General features: G+C 43.3%; 1 protein-coding gene across 1 annotated transcript in view; it reads left to right on the top strand.

The window, feature by feature from the left end:
• Positions 1-205: 205 nt before the first annotated feature.
• The window catches only part of HLF (HLF transcription factor, PAR bZIP family member), a 35,187-nt gene continuing 16,874 nt past the window's right edge, over positions 206-18,518 (top strand). Inside the window, exons 1-2 of the mRNA XM_057418506.1 lie at positions 206-455; positions 1,726-2,061. Of these exons, the coding sequence (XP_057274489.1) occupies positions 350-455; positions 1,726-2,061 (442 nt within the window). The 5' untranslated portion in view covers positions 206-349. The remainder of the gene's footprint in view (positions 456-1,725; positions 2,062-18,518) is intronic.

An 18,518-nucleotide genomic window follows, 5' to 3' on the forward strand; every position in this document is an offset into this window, starting at 1 on the left:
GCCGCGGGGGAACGGCCGCCGCGCGTGCCGCGAGGAGAGCGGGGCGTGGCTCGGAGGGGGGGGCGTGGCCGCCCGCCGCTCCCCCCAGCGCCAATGGCGGTGCCGCGCCGCGCCTGACGTCAGCGCCGGTAGCGCCTGCACATGGGCGCGCGGCCGGTGCGCGCGGGGCAGAGCGGGCGGCGGGAGTGGTGGTGGCGGAGGTGCGCGGCCGAGGGGCCCTTCCCGCTCCTCGGCTAGGCTCGGCTCGGCTCGGCTCGGGCGCCCGTTGCACCGCGCTGCGTTAGCGGGGTGGCGAGAGGCAAGGGGAAGGAACCGTTGACCGCGCAGCTGCCCCGGCGGAGCGCTCACCATGTCGCGGCCGCTCCCGCTGAACCCCACCTTCCTACCTCCCACTTACGGCGTGCTGAAGTCGCTGCTGGAAAACCCGCTTAAGCTGCCGCTCGCTCACGAAGACGGTGAGGCTTCCTCGGGAATCAGTCCCTCGCTCACGCTGGGGCCGGCGGTGTCAGCGGGCCCCCTCACAGCCCGGCCCCCGAAATGGCGGCCCCATCCCGCTACCTCGCTTTCCCTTTTCCCTTCCCTCCGACCCCGCTCCCCAGGGCGAGGGAGTGCCGGGTGATTTCGGTCGGGGCGCTGAGCGCAGCCTGCCCGGCCGAGCGCACCGCGCCCGGGTTTCCCATTGCTGCCGAAGGGACGGCTCCGGCCGCCTGGAAAAGCAAACGAAAGGGCGCGATTTGCCTCGGTGCTGGGCAAAATGGGGCGACGGGGACCCCCCAGCCGGAGCCGGGTTCTCCCGCAGCTGCCCGGTCGTATCCGCCGGTCAGAAACCTTCCGTGCGACGGGAAGGTGTCCGGACGGTGGGAAGTTAACTGTCTGGGAGAACTAAGGCGGTGCGCGGGTTTATCAGTGTTTCTGATGAATCAAACGCGTGTTAAAACTAGAAACCTGTGAGAGGTCTCCCAGAGCCAAGGCATTTTGTATTCCCGGCTTTCCCAGTTCCACTGCAGAGCGGTTCTCAGGATTTTACCGGGGTTTGTCGCATGTGCTTAAAAAGAAAACGTTCTGAAGGTAGTGACAGGATGCTTTGTTGGTTCGGAATCTTGCAAGTCTTGCAGCAAAAGTGAGTGTTTCGCTTCAGAAGTGCGTACTGAAACCTCTGGACGTTGTAGGAATGAGCAGGAAGCATCATTTTTTTTTCCTCACTTCTACTTTTGAATTTTTTGTTAACTTTTCTGCACATCAAAATACGTGTTCTGTCAGACTTCAATGCTGTGCTAAGTAGTGTCAAGAAGTATGGGATTTGAGGACTGCTTTCCTCATGTAAGGAATAGCAAGACTAGGACCTTAATTCAGAAGTATGGCAGGATAATAAATTGCTGGGATTTTAGGTTAAGACTGCCTTTTCAACACAATACAGCCATAGTTTCCAGTTTGTTTTGCTTAAATAATCACTTTTAAGTCTGAGCGATTGAAGCTGACAGTCAAACATGTATGCAGTGCAACTGTTAACTAAAAATAGAGGAAAAATCTTGATGTTGGATCCAGCAGAGGTGCTCAGCTGGCATGAGCCTTTGATTCTCTACCACATAGAGTGAATCAAAGGGGTTATTTTCATGAAGGAAGTATTTGTTTCTTACAACCGAGTGCAGTAGAAATAATGGAAATAATAGTACCTAATATTTTAATTTCTGAGCTCTTACATCCTTATTGTATGTTTTGTTTAAGCATTTGGTAAAGAAAAAGACAAGGAGAAGAAGTTAGATGATGACAGCACCAGTACCACAGTCCCTCAGTCAGCTTTCTTGGGTCCAACATTATGGGACAAGACACTGCCGTATGATGGAGACACTTTCCAGTTGGAATACATGGACCTGGAAGAATTCCTCTCGGAAAATGGCATTCCACCCAGCCCAAACCAGCACGAGCATAGCCCGCACCAGTCAGGTCTCCAGCAAGCTACCTCAGCATCACCTTCAGTCATGGACCTCAGCAGCAGGGCTTCTACTTCAGTCCATCCAGGCATGGTGTCGCAGAACTGCATGCAGAGCCCGGTCAGACCAGGTAAATCAGCACTAAGAACTTCCAGTGGATTTTGGCATGAGTCCTCCTCCCCTGTGTAAATCATTACTTCTCCCTGTATGGTTGACATGCAGCTTAGAGCCAATATGGTTCAAGTCACTTGCACTCCGAAGAATAAAAATAATAGCTGTAGTTATTGCTAAATTGCTCCATAGGGATTTTTGTTTAAGCTATGTGAGGAAGCTGTGGGAATTCCAGGGAAACTTCCCTATCATTTCTTCATTGGTAGGCTAGCTATTAGCGTGTAAAAAGACCACAAATGGAACAGTAATGCAGAGGTGCCATGATGTTAAATGAACAGGGAGAAGGACCAAGAAGGAGACTATTCCTTTAGCCAATATTCGATGTGAGAACATAGGAGTGGGCGATTATTTTGAAGTTAAAACTTTAAAGACATTGCTTCCACTAGTATGAATCCAGAATAACTGCTCTGGCTTGACACCAGCATGGCTGAGATCATGGTCAGTGGAGTAGTGTCAACATTGAAGTTTGGAAAACATGGAGCTTTGCCTTTTTTTTTTCTTTTAAAGACCAAGGGTGACTTATTATTGTGCTCTTCTGCTCACACAAGGTTTGCGAGAGCAAAGTGTGCTCTTGGCAGCAGGAAACCACTCCTCTCCCTTCTGCTTGATCATTTGCCATGCTCAGCGTGCGCAGTCATTGTCAGAATCATCTGATAAGGAGGCAAAATAAATAAATAGAAGGACAAAAGTTGTGGAGCAGGATGAAATAGAAAAGTCTTACAAGCCTGTAACATTCCTTTCTCATTCAAAAGAAATAAAACACCCCCCCCAAAACACCCCAAACCTGGCAACAGACTCCTTGGCCCCGAGTCAGAAGTGTGTGTTTAGTCGTGGATTTCATTTACTTGCTTTTACTTCATGTGGATTTAACTTTGTTTTGTTTCGAGGCATTCCATAGTTGACTAATAACTTACACGGGTTTCCAAAGTTAAAATGTATTTGGAGTTGGCAAGAGCAGGATACAAAAAACCTCCTTGTTTTTCCTGAGCCACTTTAGTGCGTATATGCTACACTGTTTTCTGGTGCATGTGCACACACGAGTTATCTGGCAGATAATCTGGCCTCATTCTTTTTTTATTCCAGAGGAGTCGGGTTATAAGCTGGGCTTTTAATGATCACCTGTCAGAATTTGTTTGTAATCAGCTGTCTCTCTGACTTTTCAACTCAATTGATTTTTCGGGGAGTTTTTCCTGAGCTGTTTCCAGCTCAAGGTTACAGCTTGACTCATGAAACTCTGCACTTCTTCATTCTTGTCAAAGAAGTCCTGTCTCTTAGGGCAAGATAAAACCTCGTAATTTTCAGGTCTGTTTTCCCCATGCCATCTTGCCTGAAGAATAATATACTTTTTGTGTTAAATGTGTTTTTAAAAGGGAGCTCATTCCATTTCTTAAACTATTTCCCCTGTAGTAAGTGCTAAGCTGTAGTACCTACCGCAGGGGAAATTAACATTAGTCTGGTTTTTCATCAGGTTGTTGAAGTCATTGTGCTGTTGTATAAAAATCTTTCTTTGACAATCTGTTTTGAAGAGAATCTTAGAGTTGAGCAAGTTTTAATACAAGAGAGTATGTATTTTAAAAGTCAAAGACAAAAGTCAAAATGAGTATTTAAGGTGGCTGTGAAAGTGCCGATGTGCTGCTTTGCAATATGAAGATAGTCTGGAGGTAGATGTTAAAATAATTATAATGGAGCCCTTTGGTTAATGTATCTTAAGACTTTAAAAATACTTTCTTTTTAAACTGTCACATGAAGATATGTTCTTATTTTTAACTGGTGTGAGCTACCGTGCAGGTATACCTGTTGTGATTTGTATTACTGTAATAAAACCCAAGAACAAATAGTATAAAGTATAAGACTTCAATAAAAATTAATTCCATGCGATCTTCCTATTTGTAGGAAAACTGAGATTTTTTTTTTTTTTTAGGTGATAGTAATTCTCCTATAATCATTTCATCGTTGTATCCTCTGAATTTTGTCTTACAATGGAAGCCTGTTTGAGTGTGTGGGCTCTGGCTGAAGGAAGGGTCAAATCCTGTGCTGCTTATGTGCTTACTTTAGCTGGCTCTGCAGCACTTGGAGTCAGTGTATCACGTGCAGTGGGTCAAAACTTCTGTACCTGCATGTACTGTGTACGGGGGAGGATGCACGCACGCACATGGAACACCAAATGTGACTCTTGTATGTACGTGGTATATCTCGGACATAGATGGTCTATAGCAGATTGGCATTAGAAGATTTAAGTGTGTGCGTGTGTGTGTGTGCGTGTGTGTGTGTGTGTGTGTTGAAATACAAGCCTTATCTGTCTTTAGAAGCTAATGGCATTGCCCAGATATGTGTTTTATGCCATCTCTGGGAAATATGCATCGGTTTTCACCAAGAAGTGTCATCAGGCTCAGCAAGGCTGAGCTGACCCTGGCTGTAAACCTGACAATACAATAATCCTCACTGCTGCTTTTTTTTTCTTAAAGGTAAAAAAAAACCAAATCACAAAACCTATCAACAAAAAGGTTTGTTGTAAGTTTAACTTAATTCTGTATTTCTGGCTTGGATTGACTAGTCAATGGAAAAACGGTTAGGTTCACCAGTTTATCATCTGTTTTCTGGACTATAGCAAAAACTAAAGCAAGCATCTGCTTTTCCATGAATTTCAGGGGATGTATATATAGCAAATCTGGCTTTTTGCCTCTTTTGAAGAGGAGGGACGGCATAATGGGTGTTGCAAGATTCCAATCTCATGTATTTCTTTTTTTACAGTTCCGACTTTGTTAATAAATAGTATTTCGATATATTTTAGCATTGCAGAGCACCACGTGATGTGTAGACACGTTCAAAACTTCTGTGTTGGATGCTGGTTCGTCAGTTGAAATCTAGTCTCCCTCAAAACCAGGTTTTATAAAAGCTGGCTTTTGAACCTGTTACTGCAAATGCATTTTCGTGGTTCTTCATCTGTTGCACACCTTGTCTTGTCTTTCACCGGTTTTTATTTGCTGGAATGTAAATCTCTCATTTAACTGCAGAGCCCTTTAAGGAATTTTGTAGTCATTTTAGCTGTTTGTATGTAAAGGGAGATTCATATTTCACAGGTAACTAGTTGGTGGTTGCTTTTACCTGGCTCACTTCCCTGTGTAGCCCTTATTTGGGTGAATGGGGCAGTTACTGTAAAGGTTTAAGCGGAGTTAGTTGGAGTTCAGAAGCATTGTCTTGCATTTGGTGGAAGACCCTAATTAGAATGGTTTGGGGATTTTGTGGTTTAGATATGAATGTTCTGTTTGCCCCCAAAGCCTTGGATGTAGGGCTGCAGCACAGAGATGCTGCCAGCACAGTGATAACCTGTGTGGTGTTGCTGCCCTGCTCCTTAAGGAGGATGGGGCTGACATGGGCTTTGGAGAAACTCGCTCATTCTTTGTGTCCCTATGACAGTGGTTTTGAGTCTGTGTTGCCTGGATGGCTGGGTGCCTTAGACTACTTGCAAAGGATTTGTTGAAGGTTATTTAAGGGAAGATAAAAATGAAATAAAGCCTTGTAGTCGGCTGCAGAAACACACCTATGTGCAATATCTGTAAGTCTTTCAGTTTAAAAGCAAAAGAAGTTGCATATATTCAGGAGTACCTTAATCAAAGCTGAAAACTGTTTCCATTTAAAGTGTGCTTGCACCTTCCCCCAAGAACACAAAAGACTTTATTACATGCCATGTTTTATTTATTCAGCCAAGATACTTTATCTACAGTGCAGTATCCGTTACCTTTTACTTCTTACATAGATGCCAAACTGTAGTGATTGACACTAGGCGTGATTGGGTGGTTTTCAGCATTTTCTTTTAACTCTTGTTTGTAATGGGCACTACAGCCAAGTGGGAGAGGTTTGGTCTTGCTCCATCCAACCTCTCAGCTGCGTGCTGGGGATGACTTGGTGAAGGGGGCAGCCCACAAAAGGGTGTGTGCACAACACTCCCTTTATTGCAGTCTTCCTTCCCTTGTGTTTCTTAACGTGACCTCCTCCTCCTCCCTCTCCTCCTCCAGCACAGCCTTTGTAGTTCGAAGGGCAGCATTCCCAGCAGCCAGGTTCTATGTGGAATCCTCTCGTATGCTTTCATCATTGTTTACAAGTAGTTGCTAGGTGTTGCATGAGCCACACTGTGAGCCCCCCTTCTTAGAGTCGAAGGACTCTACCTCCAGCGCCAAGAGGAGCTGGGAATTTCCTGACCTTTGGTCTCCCACGTGACAACATGGGAATGACCAGCTAAACCATCAGGCAGGCTGGTACAGAGAGCTGCTCTTCACATTGACTCTCACGTGAGGCTCTGGGTGGCTGTTGCCTGCATGACCATGTGCTGTAGGCACGTGGCAGTCCCCTGTGCAGCCTGCTCAGCATGGCTGTTGCGAGAGCTGCAGGCACGCACGCAGGGCTGTGTGCTCCTGCCATTACCAGCCGATGCCGAATCACACTGAAATGGAAAAGCTTCGCTCTGGATGCCATGGCAAGGGAAGTGCAATCTGCAGACAAGCCTCACAAAACTGCTTTCTGGATCAAAGGAAGATGCAAAATATATTCAGGCAAATATTAAAAATAGCCCATCACATGACAACAGGGGAAAAAAGTGCTGAATGCACAAGCAAGTTAATGCTAGAAGCAAGAACATTATGTCTCCTTCAAGAGATCTAATTTTAATATTCACTGTTAAATGTTGATTATTGGTTAAATAATTGCTTGACTGTATGAAAACGCTTGAAGTTAGTTCAAATAGTAAACAGCATGAAACATCTTGGGGTTTATGCTGTGCTTTCAAAATATACCTTCAGTTCTCATCGGGAATAGTGCTTTCCCCACAGACGGAGCTACTTAGGCAAATAAGGGCTATCCAGCATTAGGAAGTGAATACACGGAGGGAACAAACAGGGGTTTTGTCACCTTAGACATTTCAAGGATGTTTGAGTGTTGATCTTGTTGCTCTTACCTACAGAAGTGCAGTGTTTTTTCTCAGAGCCGTGCTTCCCATCTCAAAGTGTTTTGGAGAGCGTTTGATTGAATGATGCTCTAGTGCAGTGATCTGATTATTTTTTAATTTTTTTTTTAAGAAGCAAGTATGCCCTGAAGTCTTTGATAAAACAATATGTTATAGTTAAGAGAGAAGATGTCATCAGGAGATATATACAGTGAAGACGCTGACGTTATCTGATTAGATGAAGCTCCTAGGAAGCACATTAAATTGTTCAATCTCTACATGTTTATACGATAGCAGATTAGCAATTGTGGGAGTTAGCAGTGGCAAGATTCTGCCCAATTAATCTTGGCAATGAGTACTTTACTCCTCATGTGGTCTTACTGATTTCAGTATTGCTCAGCAGGTGAGCAGCTTGTTGACTGCTTTCTGTCAACTCCTAGGTGGAGCAGTAAAATGTCACCATTCACTCCTGTCATTCATCTTTCTGGATTTCTTTTTTCAAGGGGGGGTTACAGCTCTTGGAGTGCCAGTGGAGTTTGCTCAGGATGGAAAGACGTAGTCATCATCAGTAAAGAGGACTTGAGAGCATTATGAAATCAGAAGCTTGGTTGCCTGGCAGTACATTGTGAAGCTATTTAGTGTTTATATTGCACAAACACGATCTTAAATTTCCTTTTTTTGAAGTCTTGCTTTCGTGACGAATAAAACATTTTTTCAGTATTTTGTATGAATTCCGCAGAAGATTGTGATGATCAGAAAAGCTATTTCAACGGAGTTATATACAAAAAACCCTGTGGTTTGAGCTCTTCTGCATTAAGTAGATAATGAAAGCTCTGAAAAAAAAACATTTACTTAAACCTCAAATCTACTCCATTAAATGGAGTAAGTTACGCATGATGAGCTAGTATGGAAAATGAATATAAAATACTCGGCAGTGTCAAAACAAATACATGACAAACATTTTGTAGCTTGTAGCACCTTTTTTTTTTTTTATATGTATGTATGAACAAATGGCATTAGAGAGGCTGGCTGTTTCTCACAAAGCTGAATTTGGTCCTGAGAGCTTAAGAGCTCGCGTGGGAAGCGGTAACACAGGTAGGTATGGCCGCATGTGTTGCAACAGTATTTATTTTTTGTCTTTTTTCTTTCTCTTTTCTCCTAGGGCTTTTCACAGGACTTCAGCTTTGCATAACTGAGGTGCTATCCATCAACTTTTAAACAAATACAAGTTATTGTTCAACCTCTCACAGTCCTGACATGCTTGAAGCCGTTGTACGGTTAGACTGCCCAGTCCCATTTTCTGAGCTAAATCTTGCCAGGGCTAAATTTGGCCCAGATTTTCATTGCACACCATCCAGCACCATTGCTTAGCTTCTCTGATGTGGTGTGCTTTTGCTGCAGGGTTCTCCGCTCAGCTTTGAGGGGAAATGGCTTTAGCTCTTCATCTTACTGGTATTATTCTCTTGTTCATGTTATTTGCCATTTAATGAAAACAGGCATTGAGCATCTTGAAGCTCTTTGCTTGTGTTTTGGGGTATGGCCGTTTGTAGGAGGAAATAAGAAATTGCATTAGGGTCCTAGAGAGCTCAGGTCCTTATTACTGGAACACAAATTGAGATTATCACTGAACCAAAACTTCACAGGAACCACAGATCGATGCATTCGCATGCATTTACTACAAGTAGAAGCTAGAGTGAACTACAGCAGTAACTCATCTGTGACAAAATACCATCCTTAGATATGTAGGTGTATAAGCAGAGAGGCAAAAATACTTAGTTTGACAGATTTGTTGAGGATGGAGAATGGCTTAAAACAAGAAAAAGCATTCTTTTCCACTTAGCCTTAGGGAGCTCAGCTTGCTATAAATTCTGTGTTCTGGAACATGGCTGTGGACAATAGGTCAAAGATTAAGTAATTCATTACAGAACTGGTTGGTAGTCCTCAATTTAATAAACAAATGAATGAACAGGGTTCTCCATCCATTGCAAGATCCATTAGTGTGGCAATGATTGGATCCTAAATTGTTTTTCTTTTAAACTCTTGCAAGGCTCCCCACTAACTTAATTCTTGTATGTGGACTTGCTTTATTTGAGGCTACCTGGTAACTCTGCAATCATGATACAGCACTCAAACCAGAAATTAAATGCAGGCCTACCAGTAACTGTTTATAACTTGAGATTCTAAGGAGGTGAGGAAGAAAACTGTAGATTTCATTTTGAAAAACCGAAGGAAGAATAATGTGAAACTTCTGCACACAAAATACTCCTGCAGCACTCTGCTTGATGGAGCAATCAATATTTTTAGCACAGCAAGAATACTGAAATTACAGCACTAAACCTTCTCGTAGAAGAGTACATTACTCAAGGCTGCAAGATACAAAGCACAGGCTCAAAGCGAGAGGGCTGCATTGAAATGGAGGAGGCAACTTAAAACAATTTAGTCCTTTTTACAAACTCACCATTTCAAACTCAGCATTTGAAATGAGTCGTGTTCCATCAAGAAGTCTGCTTAAAAACCAGCTGTATGCTCAGATTCTAATGCTTAGTAAGTAGGAACTAAGCACTCAAACCCAAATCCTGTTCCTCATCAAAACAAAGAGGGTTAAACGGACTTATTTTGAAGGCCCCTGCAGCAATCAGACATACCACTGCTCCCTCTTGCTTTGTGCTGCAGAGTGGAAATATAGATGTTACTGACGTCTGTAATCCCCGCAGCTGCGGCCCCTTGTTGCAGCGCGGGGCATTTGGCTGTGCTGTGTATGTAACTCTTGCGGCTCTGTTCCTTGCTGTAGTAGATGAGCATTGGGGTATTTTTCTTGCCTGATTTGCTATGAAAGCAAACTATATCCAGCCATGCTAGGTATGTGCGGCCTCTTGATCCTGATTTTTGAGTATTTTGGCTGATGTTAACCAACTGTGTCAAGGAAGTTGTGATCCTGAAAGAATAATCACATCCCAAAAAATTCATGAAAGTAGATGAGTGGATAGGGTGGGAATCTGTTACTGAGCAGGGAGAGCTGTAATGTAAATGTGCATTTTCTACATCAGAAAATTTACATAAGACCTTTAAAATGCCTGATCTGTGTGAAAAGCTTCTGGGAAAGCTGACACCCGTTTAGACACCATGAGATGTCAATTCACTTTGAGAAATGTATATGAAAGAAACCAGGTTTAATTGGTTTAGTGTGTTTTGGGGGGGTGTCACAGACTTTTTTCCACCATTCTTCCTTTGAAGTGCTCTCAGCTCCTGGGGTCCTGTGATTATATGAGACTCCTAGGTTTCATTTATAAAGCTAGAAAACCAGCTATGAGATTTGTAGGGCATGCTCTTGAAAACACTCAACCCAGGCAATGGAGCACTCTTGATCCTCTCCAAAGTCAAGTACAGTTATTTTACCTAAAAGTTTTCTGAACTTTTACACAACCTTGCTATATGCTTTTCCTCTTTTGCAGCAAGTCTGAAGCTACCTTGTAGTCAGCCAGCTTCAAATTTGAGGCCTGTTATCACAATTATTGCAGTCTCACAGGTGGGCAGATGTCCAAGTGACCTTGTGTATGCATCTGGCCATTCATCCTTCCCAGCCCGTTTCGGCTGGGGCTCTGTGCTCAAAGCTGCCTTTCATGGCTTGCTCTAATCAGTGCAAATTTCCGTTCTGCCACTGGGGTTTGGGGTGGAGGTAGGTTAGAAGTGAATGAGAAGCAGGGGAGAGCAAGAATGGGCTAAAAATGTTGAGGGCTCAAAGAGGAAAAGTAGGTCGCGGCAGGGTATGTGCGTTGGGAGGAGGACAAGGGGGAGCACAAGTAGGGGGAAGATTTGTTTTCCTATTGGCTTTTCAAAGTTGTGCAATTTAAGAATTGGATTAACCTGATATGACTTTGTTTTTCTGCCAGATTAGATATGTTGAGTTTCTTGGCATTGTGAATTGTACAGTACATTGTGTGCTGTAAAATATGGGTGTGTTGGGATAAAGCTGTAATGACACAACATGCTCACAGTATAATGCAGTGCTGCTGGGTGGACTCCCCTGCTCCCTTTGCGTCCCATTCCCTTTACCACTCAACGCAAATACTTGTTGGGGCATTTACAAATCTGTTAGAACCTCTGTACCTTCCTACGTTGTTTCCAGCGCAGCATCCAGACATTTGAATATACTTTGTGATAAGGTGAGATTTACCTGAGGCCTGAAAGCCCGTTTGATCTGGCAGTGGCGCACACTATATGAAGTGTCTTTTTAAAAACAAAATAAGGAACTGCTATATGGAGACACTGGAGTTTCCTCCTGCTTTCTCAGGATTAAATTGGAGAAAGTTTACTGGGAAATGTTGCAATTTTTGATTTATTTTCTCTGCCTTTTTAAAGTAAGACATGGACTTTGAAAGAGTAAGAAAATCAGATACAGATCTGAACTAACTGCAAGTACTGAGCTCACTGTTGTTTGAAGTACACTGCAGGAGCATATCGATGTCAGAGTAAAATTTTCACAGCAGCATGTGTTTGTTCGGTTGGTGTTACATACATCCTGAGATAATTTAATTTGGTGGATCCATTTTATATGCCAGGCTAGCCCTATGGAGTAACCTGATTCTCTTTGCCTACTGCAAAGCATGGGGTGCAGTAATGAGTGACTGCAGCTAGTCAGCTGCAGAAAGGTGGCCAGAATTGGAGCCCTGTTGAGCTGGGTGGTCACTGCTCTGAGGACTAATGAAGAGTGTGCAGAGTTGAGGGCATGAAACTATGAATACCTTAGGGCACCATTGGTTAATTCCCTCTTTTGATTCCCAGACTTCTCTGGGGATCACAGATACCCAAGCCGGTTAGTCATAGGGGACTGACCATAGTGTGGTCTCCAACTGTCCAGGGACATGCCCTCTGTATCAGTTGAAAAACAAGGAATTGGTTCTTCTGCCTGTAGTGAAAATTATTTCTCTGGGAAGAGAAGAGCATAAATAGCAGATAAGGTTAAATAAGTTGGGTATCAAGAGAGTGCCACGTTCCTTAGCTGTATGTTCTTACAGTGCCTTACTCTAATTCACATAAGCAAAAACAGTGTGGTTGGCTCATCAGCTGTAGGTTTTCCTGAAGTGATAGCAGGGAATGGTATTTGAGCCATTTTTTGAGAGCAACACAAACTGAGTAAAATGGAGCAGGAGTTTGATCTGCATCACTGCTGTGTACTGCAATGAAAGAATTAGGAGTGCAGCTTATTTCAAATTAACCTATATAGCTACCTTTTGAGGTTAATCCACAAGCTTTCAGTTATAAATGTTGGACAGCTGTGGTCTGGGTGTCTGCTTGAAACACATGAGCTGTTGGCGTCTCAGCGCTTAAAATCTCAGGGAATTGCTCAAACTTAGGGACCTCCTGTTCATGCATCCATAATCACATGGCTGCTCTCAGAAAGCCTGATCTTTCTGTTGGGCTGGCCTCATTGCCAGGTTTAAGGAGCACTTTTCCAAACTCTTATCTGCTCGGTTTTCTCAGTGTGGCGTGGTCAAAGTCATCATTGAAAATTGTGGTAGTCTCTGTCTGGAAGCTATTCTGAACACGTGAAAATAAATCATTAGCCAAATAGAAGAACTGGAGGTGTAATTATCAAACTCATGTGTGTCTCTGATTTCACCAGCTGCTGCACATGTCTGGGTTATCAAGTTATTTCTGTTGGAAAGTAAATAAATCTCACTTTTCTTCAGCATCCTCATGACTGTTTCAGCCGAGTGGCTCTTATCTATAGCAGGGATGTACTTCTGAGGTCTTGCTTTTGGAGGCTTTAGTTTCTGTTTCCACGTGCAACATGCTCTCACGAATCATGTGCACCTGTGACACTGGCTGGGGATGCTGTTTGTCTCTTCTTAAGTCAGTTATTTAAAAACATTATTATCACTGCTATCAAAATATGATACCTTACCATCAGGGCAGCTTTTATCCCATTAGATCCTGCATGGTTTTTGGCTTGAATCCTTCAGCCAAATTCTGTCTCACTTCATCAACACTACTGTGTTCGGCAGTACTATATGGGGGCTATTTAAGTAGCATCAGCAAAATCTGAACCATAGGGGTTATATAGCACCATCAGATTCATACCTTTCCTGTACTGGGTCATATCCTGAGAGGCTGAAGTACCTCTGGTTCTCCTAAGTATGGAATTTAAAGTCATAATGTTTTGCATTTTTGAGCCACTGATGGGAAGCTTTCACAATCCTGTGCGATGAAGGTTTATAGTGCCTTTTCCAAGGCAGGTCCTCTCAGGGTCTGCATCCTCATCTCCTATCGAAATCCAGGTGAATATCTGGTGCTCAGCACCCTCACTGGATGTGCTAAGCCCAGTTAACACCTAGTTAAAATACAGCACTGGCAGCGCTAGTATTTAAGTAAACTCCTTAAGTGATTTTTTTTTTGCTGCCCTTCAGTTTCTAGCCCCTGGCTGCTTGTTTCCCACTTTCTCACGTTTTCCCAAAGCCGCTGATGTGTACAGTCTGAAGATCACATTTAACCAACACAAGGAAATCAGCTTGGCCCGACGGGCTTCTTTATCACGTGGCTGAGAATGTGTTCACTCTGTTCTGCCAGATTATGGCTAGCTGAGCAAAATACAGTGAAGCTCTGGGCTTCTGGCCAAGCTTTTATTTCAGTTTGGAGCTTACAGCCACATATTTGCTGTTTGGCAGGACATCCACTGGGGTATATTTGGATAGTAATCTAGCATTGTTTTGCTGCTTTTTTTCTTCTCCTCTCTTTTTTTTTTGGTTAATGCACACAGATAGTATAATCCCAACACTTACTATGGCCAGTCGGTACAAGATTTCTCATTGTGCACCGTTATGTATGTGCACACAGAACTTGCAGCCATGACCTTTGATAAATATAAGTCAAAGCAATTAACTTTCTTCTATTGAAAAATTGTGGATGTCCTACTCTTTGCCCCCTGTGTGCTGATAACAGAGCTGTGTTGTTACTCTTTCCAAGATCAAAAGCTTCACTAGGGTTTGATTGAAGGCCAATTATGGAAGGAAGTAGCTGTGCTGGAGCTCTGAAAATAGCAATAATTGTTAAAATAATAAAGTGTGTCCTTGTGTGTCTTTATCATATTTGAAACTTCTTTTGGGGGAAGGGGGTGGCTTTCCTCTAGTTCGAAAATATTAGCAAATGTCTTGGGAAAATAGGAGTGTGCTGTTCGGAGAGCAAGTATCCCTCTCTGGATTTCTTCAGTTCTGTTCCCCACCCCAAGCCTTGCCTTCCTCTGAAGCTGTTTGCATGCAGCCTGACTCACGCAGGAAAAGAAAGCTGGATTTGATTTTTAACTGTATGGGAGGCTTCGGGTTCGGGGGCATAAAGGCTTTATGATGCAAACTCATTTATTTCTGTGTGAAATGAAAACGGGCTTTTCAAAATACAGCGTGTTTTGGAAAGTTGGCTCTGGTTTGAAACCCAAACATCTCTGAGGGCACCCTTGTGTGAAAAAATAGTGCAGAAAGACATAATGCTTGGGGAGGGGGTACGAAACAAGCAGTAGTGTTTAGGAGCAGTGCCTGTTACTTTATAAAGGGACATCTGTGTTGAAATAGGAGTGAGGGAGGGTGGCTGGTTGGTTGGTTGGTTTTATATGGACGGTACCGAGCCTGGAATTCTGTTTTCACGGTAACTTTATCAGAGCTGTGTGTGAGCAGATAAATGCTGGCAAAAGCTGCAGACTTTTCCCCAGATCTGTCCGTTGTTCTTTAACATTATAATTTACAGTTGCCTTCTCTCGGTCTGTCTTGAATCCTCAGACAGAAAAGAACCTGGGAGAAAGAGCGCCGTGGTGAGACCCTCGGCTGGTGTTGGCTGAGTGCTTCAGGAAGGGAGAGCTTGGTTCTTAATGTTAAATCTCGGCGTGTATAAATGTCCATTTATCACTTGCAGTGTAGTTGAAAACATCAAGGGGAATAGATAGAAATGAAGATAATAATATGGACAGTGCTTAAGTAAATCTTCTGCAGTGTTTTATACTATGGCTGTAGGTGCTGCTTTGGTGATCATACAGTTGTGACTGGGTTGAAATTACAGCAAGATTTTACCAGAGTTTGGGGTTTTTTTTTAATTAAACTCATGTGCTTGCAGACATCTATAGGACAAGATGATCCTTATGTGAAAAACATCAACCCTCTGTATTTCTTTTTAGCTAACTGGACTCAGAATCACTGATTTTTTTACTTGAGTAAAATATTTGCATTATAGATAAACCGCATCAAGTAATAAGCCTAGAGGATTGTACAGATCCAGTGAAGCCCTTTGATTTGTCACTTGGACCTTAAAGACTAGAATTTTCTTAGCCCCTTGAATGACTAGGGCAGAACCTGTTATTTATTCATTTGAATCTCACTGTTACACTCTCTCCATTGAAGTGAGAATGATTTAGTCTTTCTTCATTCACTTAAACATGTTTTTAAATCATCTGTTTATTCTGACCATAAGACAGTTTTATGTGTATGACAGCCATAAAATACTCTGCCTAAAATAACTCCGTTCACTGCTGTTACTGGGTTTGGATGGATCTTTGGTATACAAACTACTTCATTGCCTTCTAGAAGTTTTAGTTGTCAAAACCATAACCTTAGCGAGGGGGTACCCTGTTGGTTGACTTAAAGATGTTTGTATAGTTAGCAGCTTCAGCTGCTCTCAGAAACAGCCTTGCCTGATCTCTAGGAGCTGCTGAAACTCATCAAGCAGGTTCTTGCTAACCAATTATCCAGTTAAGCAGAAAGAGGAAAGGTGTTTCTCTGTTTTTTCCTTTGCTAAGTTTAACCCGTTCTTCCCCAGGCTTCAGTAATTGTGGATGTTCATAACACTGGAATGACAGCAGTGAGAGTAAGCAGAAGGGTGTTAGAAGGGACCTCTGATCTTACACACACATCAGTATTTGCATCCCTCAAGTGGGCAGAGACATGCAGTTTCCAGCAGAAACATAGAGCACTTGGATTCTTGGCTCTAAGCCCTATCTCGTGCCCCTCGCCTAGCTTTTGGTCTTGCATTTTAACAATATCTTAGAAATAAAGAAATAAATTTCCCCCTCCAATCAGCCCCCTCCCCACTCCAATAATGAATGTTTCATTGCTGCCAGAGCAAATTTGTTGATTCCTAAACACTCCTACTGTGTCTTGCTTGGAAGACTTCAATTGCTTGTGTAATAAGTGCTGTGGATAATATGAAAAAGCTCTTTCAAGTAGAGCTCTGGTTTCCTCTACATATTATAAGAATAAATAAATGCTCAGCTGATAGCAGACAGCTGGGTTGTCCGCATCTGACTGCCTTCTGCATTGATTTTTAAGGCAGGACGTGTGCATGACTGCTTTCATGGCTATCAGTACCAGATGTGTCTGTGTGGAATTTGCAGAGATGGCAAAGTGACAGCGCAGTTGTCAAACAAATAATTTTGCTCGTGATTACTGGAAATAGTAAATGAGTGGGTGGGATAACGTGCAAAGACGTTCTCAATTCCAGTAGAGAACAGGAGCATTAAGTGACTTTCCTGACTGCTCTAACAAACAGTAACATGGTGAATACTTTTCTCCTTCCCACTACCTGCCCAAGGAATCTGTTCCATGAGCAACAGCGTCTCTGTGGGTCCTGTGATGGGTGAGGAGGCTCCTGCAGCCTTCCTTCATCCAGGGGGTTACCAGCTCCTTTCATTTACATTGTTTTCACAAAGCTTGTTAGTAATGCATGTGGATACCTCACTGCCAAATTGGTTTGGAATTGGCCAGCAGTTTCAGAAGCTGTTGGGAGGAGGCTAGACAGGCATGTGCACGACTGCACAAACCTCATTTCTCCAGGAAACTCAGCTAAAGAGTAACTGTCAACTGCTGGGACACTGAAAGGAACTTGCAAAGTAATTGAAAGGGCTGAAAGGCCATTTGGTATCTCAGTTGTGTACATAGCCTTTAACCAGGAACACAAGTTCTTGCCCACAGGTTAGATCCACACAGGCAGATTTCCATCTGCCCTGGACCTGGCTTGGCAGAAGTGAAGTGTAATTTGGTGCCCGCTTTGGTTGTTTTGGAAGTGACTGGAAATGCTTATGAAGAAGTAGGTACAAATACTCACCAGCTTAGGTTGTGGCTGTTGCAGAGCATGACCTGGTGGTCTGAGCTGTGCTAGCAGCTGAGTTGTCTCTGCAATATCCTTTGACTATAGATAAGGCTTTCTTTTGTTTCGTGAGTAGCCTGAGGGTGTAACTGAATATTTACTACTGTTCCACATTGGTTTGTTTGGTTTTATAAAGGAAAATCTGTGTATGCACGAGTTGGAATGTCTGTTAATAACAAAAATTTAATAGAGGCTTTCTGTCATCAGGATTTTATTGAGTTTTGCTTCTGCACTGAGTCCTCAAGGACCTTATCCGGGCATCAAAACGGAGGCAAAGGAGGTAGAGCAAATTCTCAGGTTGACTGAGCAAGGAATCTGCAAAGTTGGGTGGCCTCCCCATCCATAGCAGCTAGAGCGAGCCTTGGAGTGGGTAAAGATGGGTTGAGACTTCTGCTTCAGTAGATGCTTCTTCCAGGCTGCAGGTTGATGTGAGGTGCACGGGTTGAACGGCATGTTGTGTGCAGTGGATGGGCAACAGCATCTAAACTGGGTGTGAATTGGGTGGAATGCATGCACATAAATGGCCTGGGCATGAGGAAGCAAAGATGGTTTCACCTGTGAATAGACGAGTTACTTCTGGTGAAGTGCACCAGAGCACAGGGTTGGCTTCTGTAGAAAGAACACATTAAAGGTGGCACAAAGCCTCTTAATCAGGAAACTAGCTCTTAATTTATTTTTGACACTCGGGAGCCCCACAGATCTGGTCAGTGCCATTTTCTTTATTCCTTCTGCATTTGTAATGGGAAAACTAATAAAAATGTCCTGCTACATTTTTTTAAAATACCATTTCTATGGCACAGCTCTATTTTGTGTAATTTTTTATGTCCAAAAGATAGAGGGCTTTAGAATAGAAGAAGAAAAGCTGCATATCTGAGTTTAAGATAAAATAAGATGATCTCTGTGACAGAGACAGCAGAAATGATGTGATACGACAGTTGCTGTAGCAACACCACCTACTTCATGAAAATCAGAGTTAACAGGAGTGTAAAAGGTAAAGCCCACATAATTTTCCAAGCCTATGAATTGTTGCTGCCCTCAGCTTGCACTGCTTTCCAACTCTCTGGTGTTTCTCCTTCCATTTGGGCACAGATACACCTTTTTCTGCATGGCCAACTCCTGCAGACCCAATCCTGTATTCAGCAGGGGCACCCAGTGGGGGTTCTGCAGGAGCAATGAAGCCTGCAGTGTTTTTGCCTCCAGCTGACCAGGTGAAGAAGAGGGCAGTAACGTGAAGGATTGTGTCATGTCATGTCCTGTCCTCCCTCCCAAATCCTCTCTAAAGCCTTGGACAACAAAATGCTATAAGGCCTTTGCTGTCTTACAGGTATCTTGTATAGAGAATGGGATGACCACTT

This window comes from Pezoporus wallicus, unplaced genomic scaffold (genome assembly GCF_028554395.1).
Source record: "Pezoporus wallicus isolate ANWC-B61680 ecotype Strahan unplaced genomic scaffold, APGP_CSIRO_Pwel_v1 contig_3710, whole genome shotgun sequence".
In the NCBI taxonomy this organism is placed as follows: domain Eukaryota; kingdom Metazoa; phylum Chordata; class Aves; order Psittaciformes; family Psittacidae; genus Pezoporus; species Pezoporus wallicus.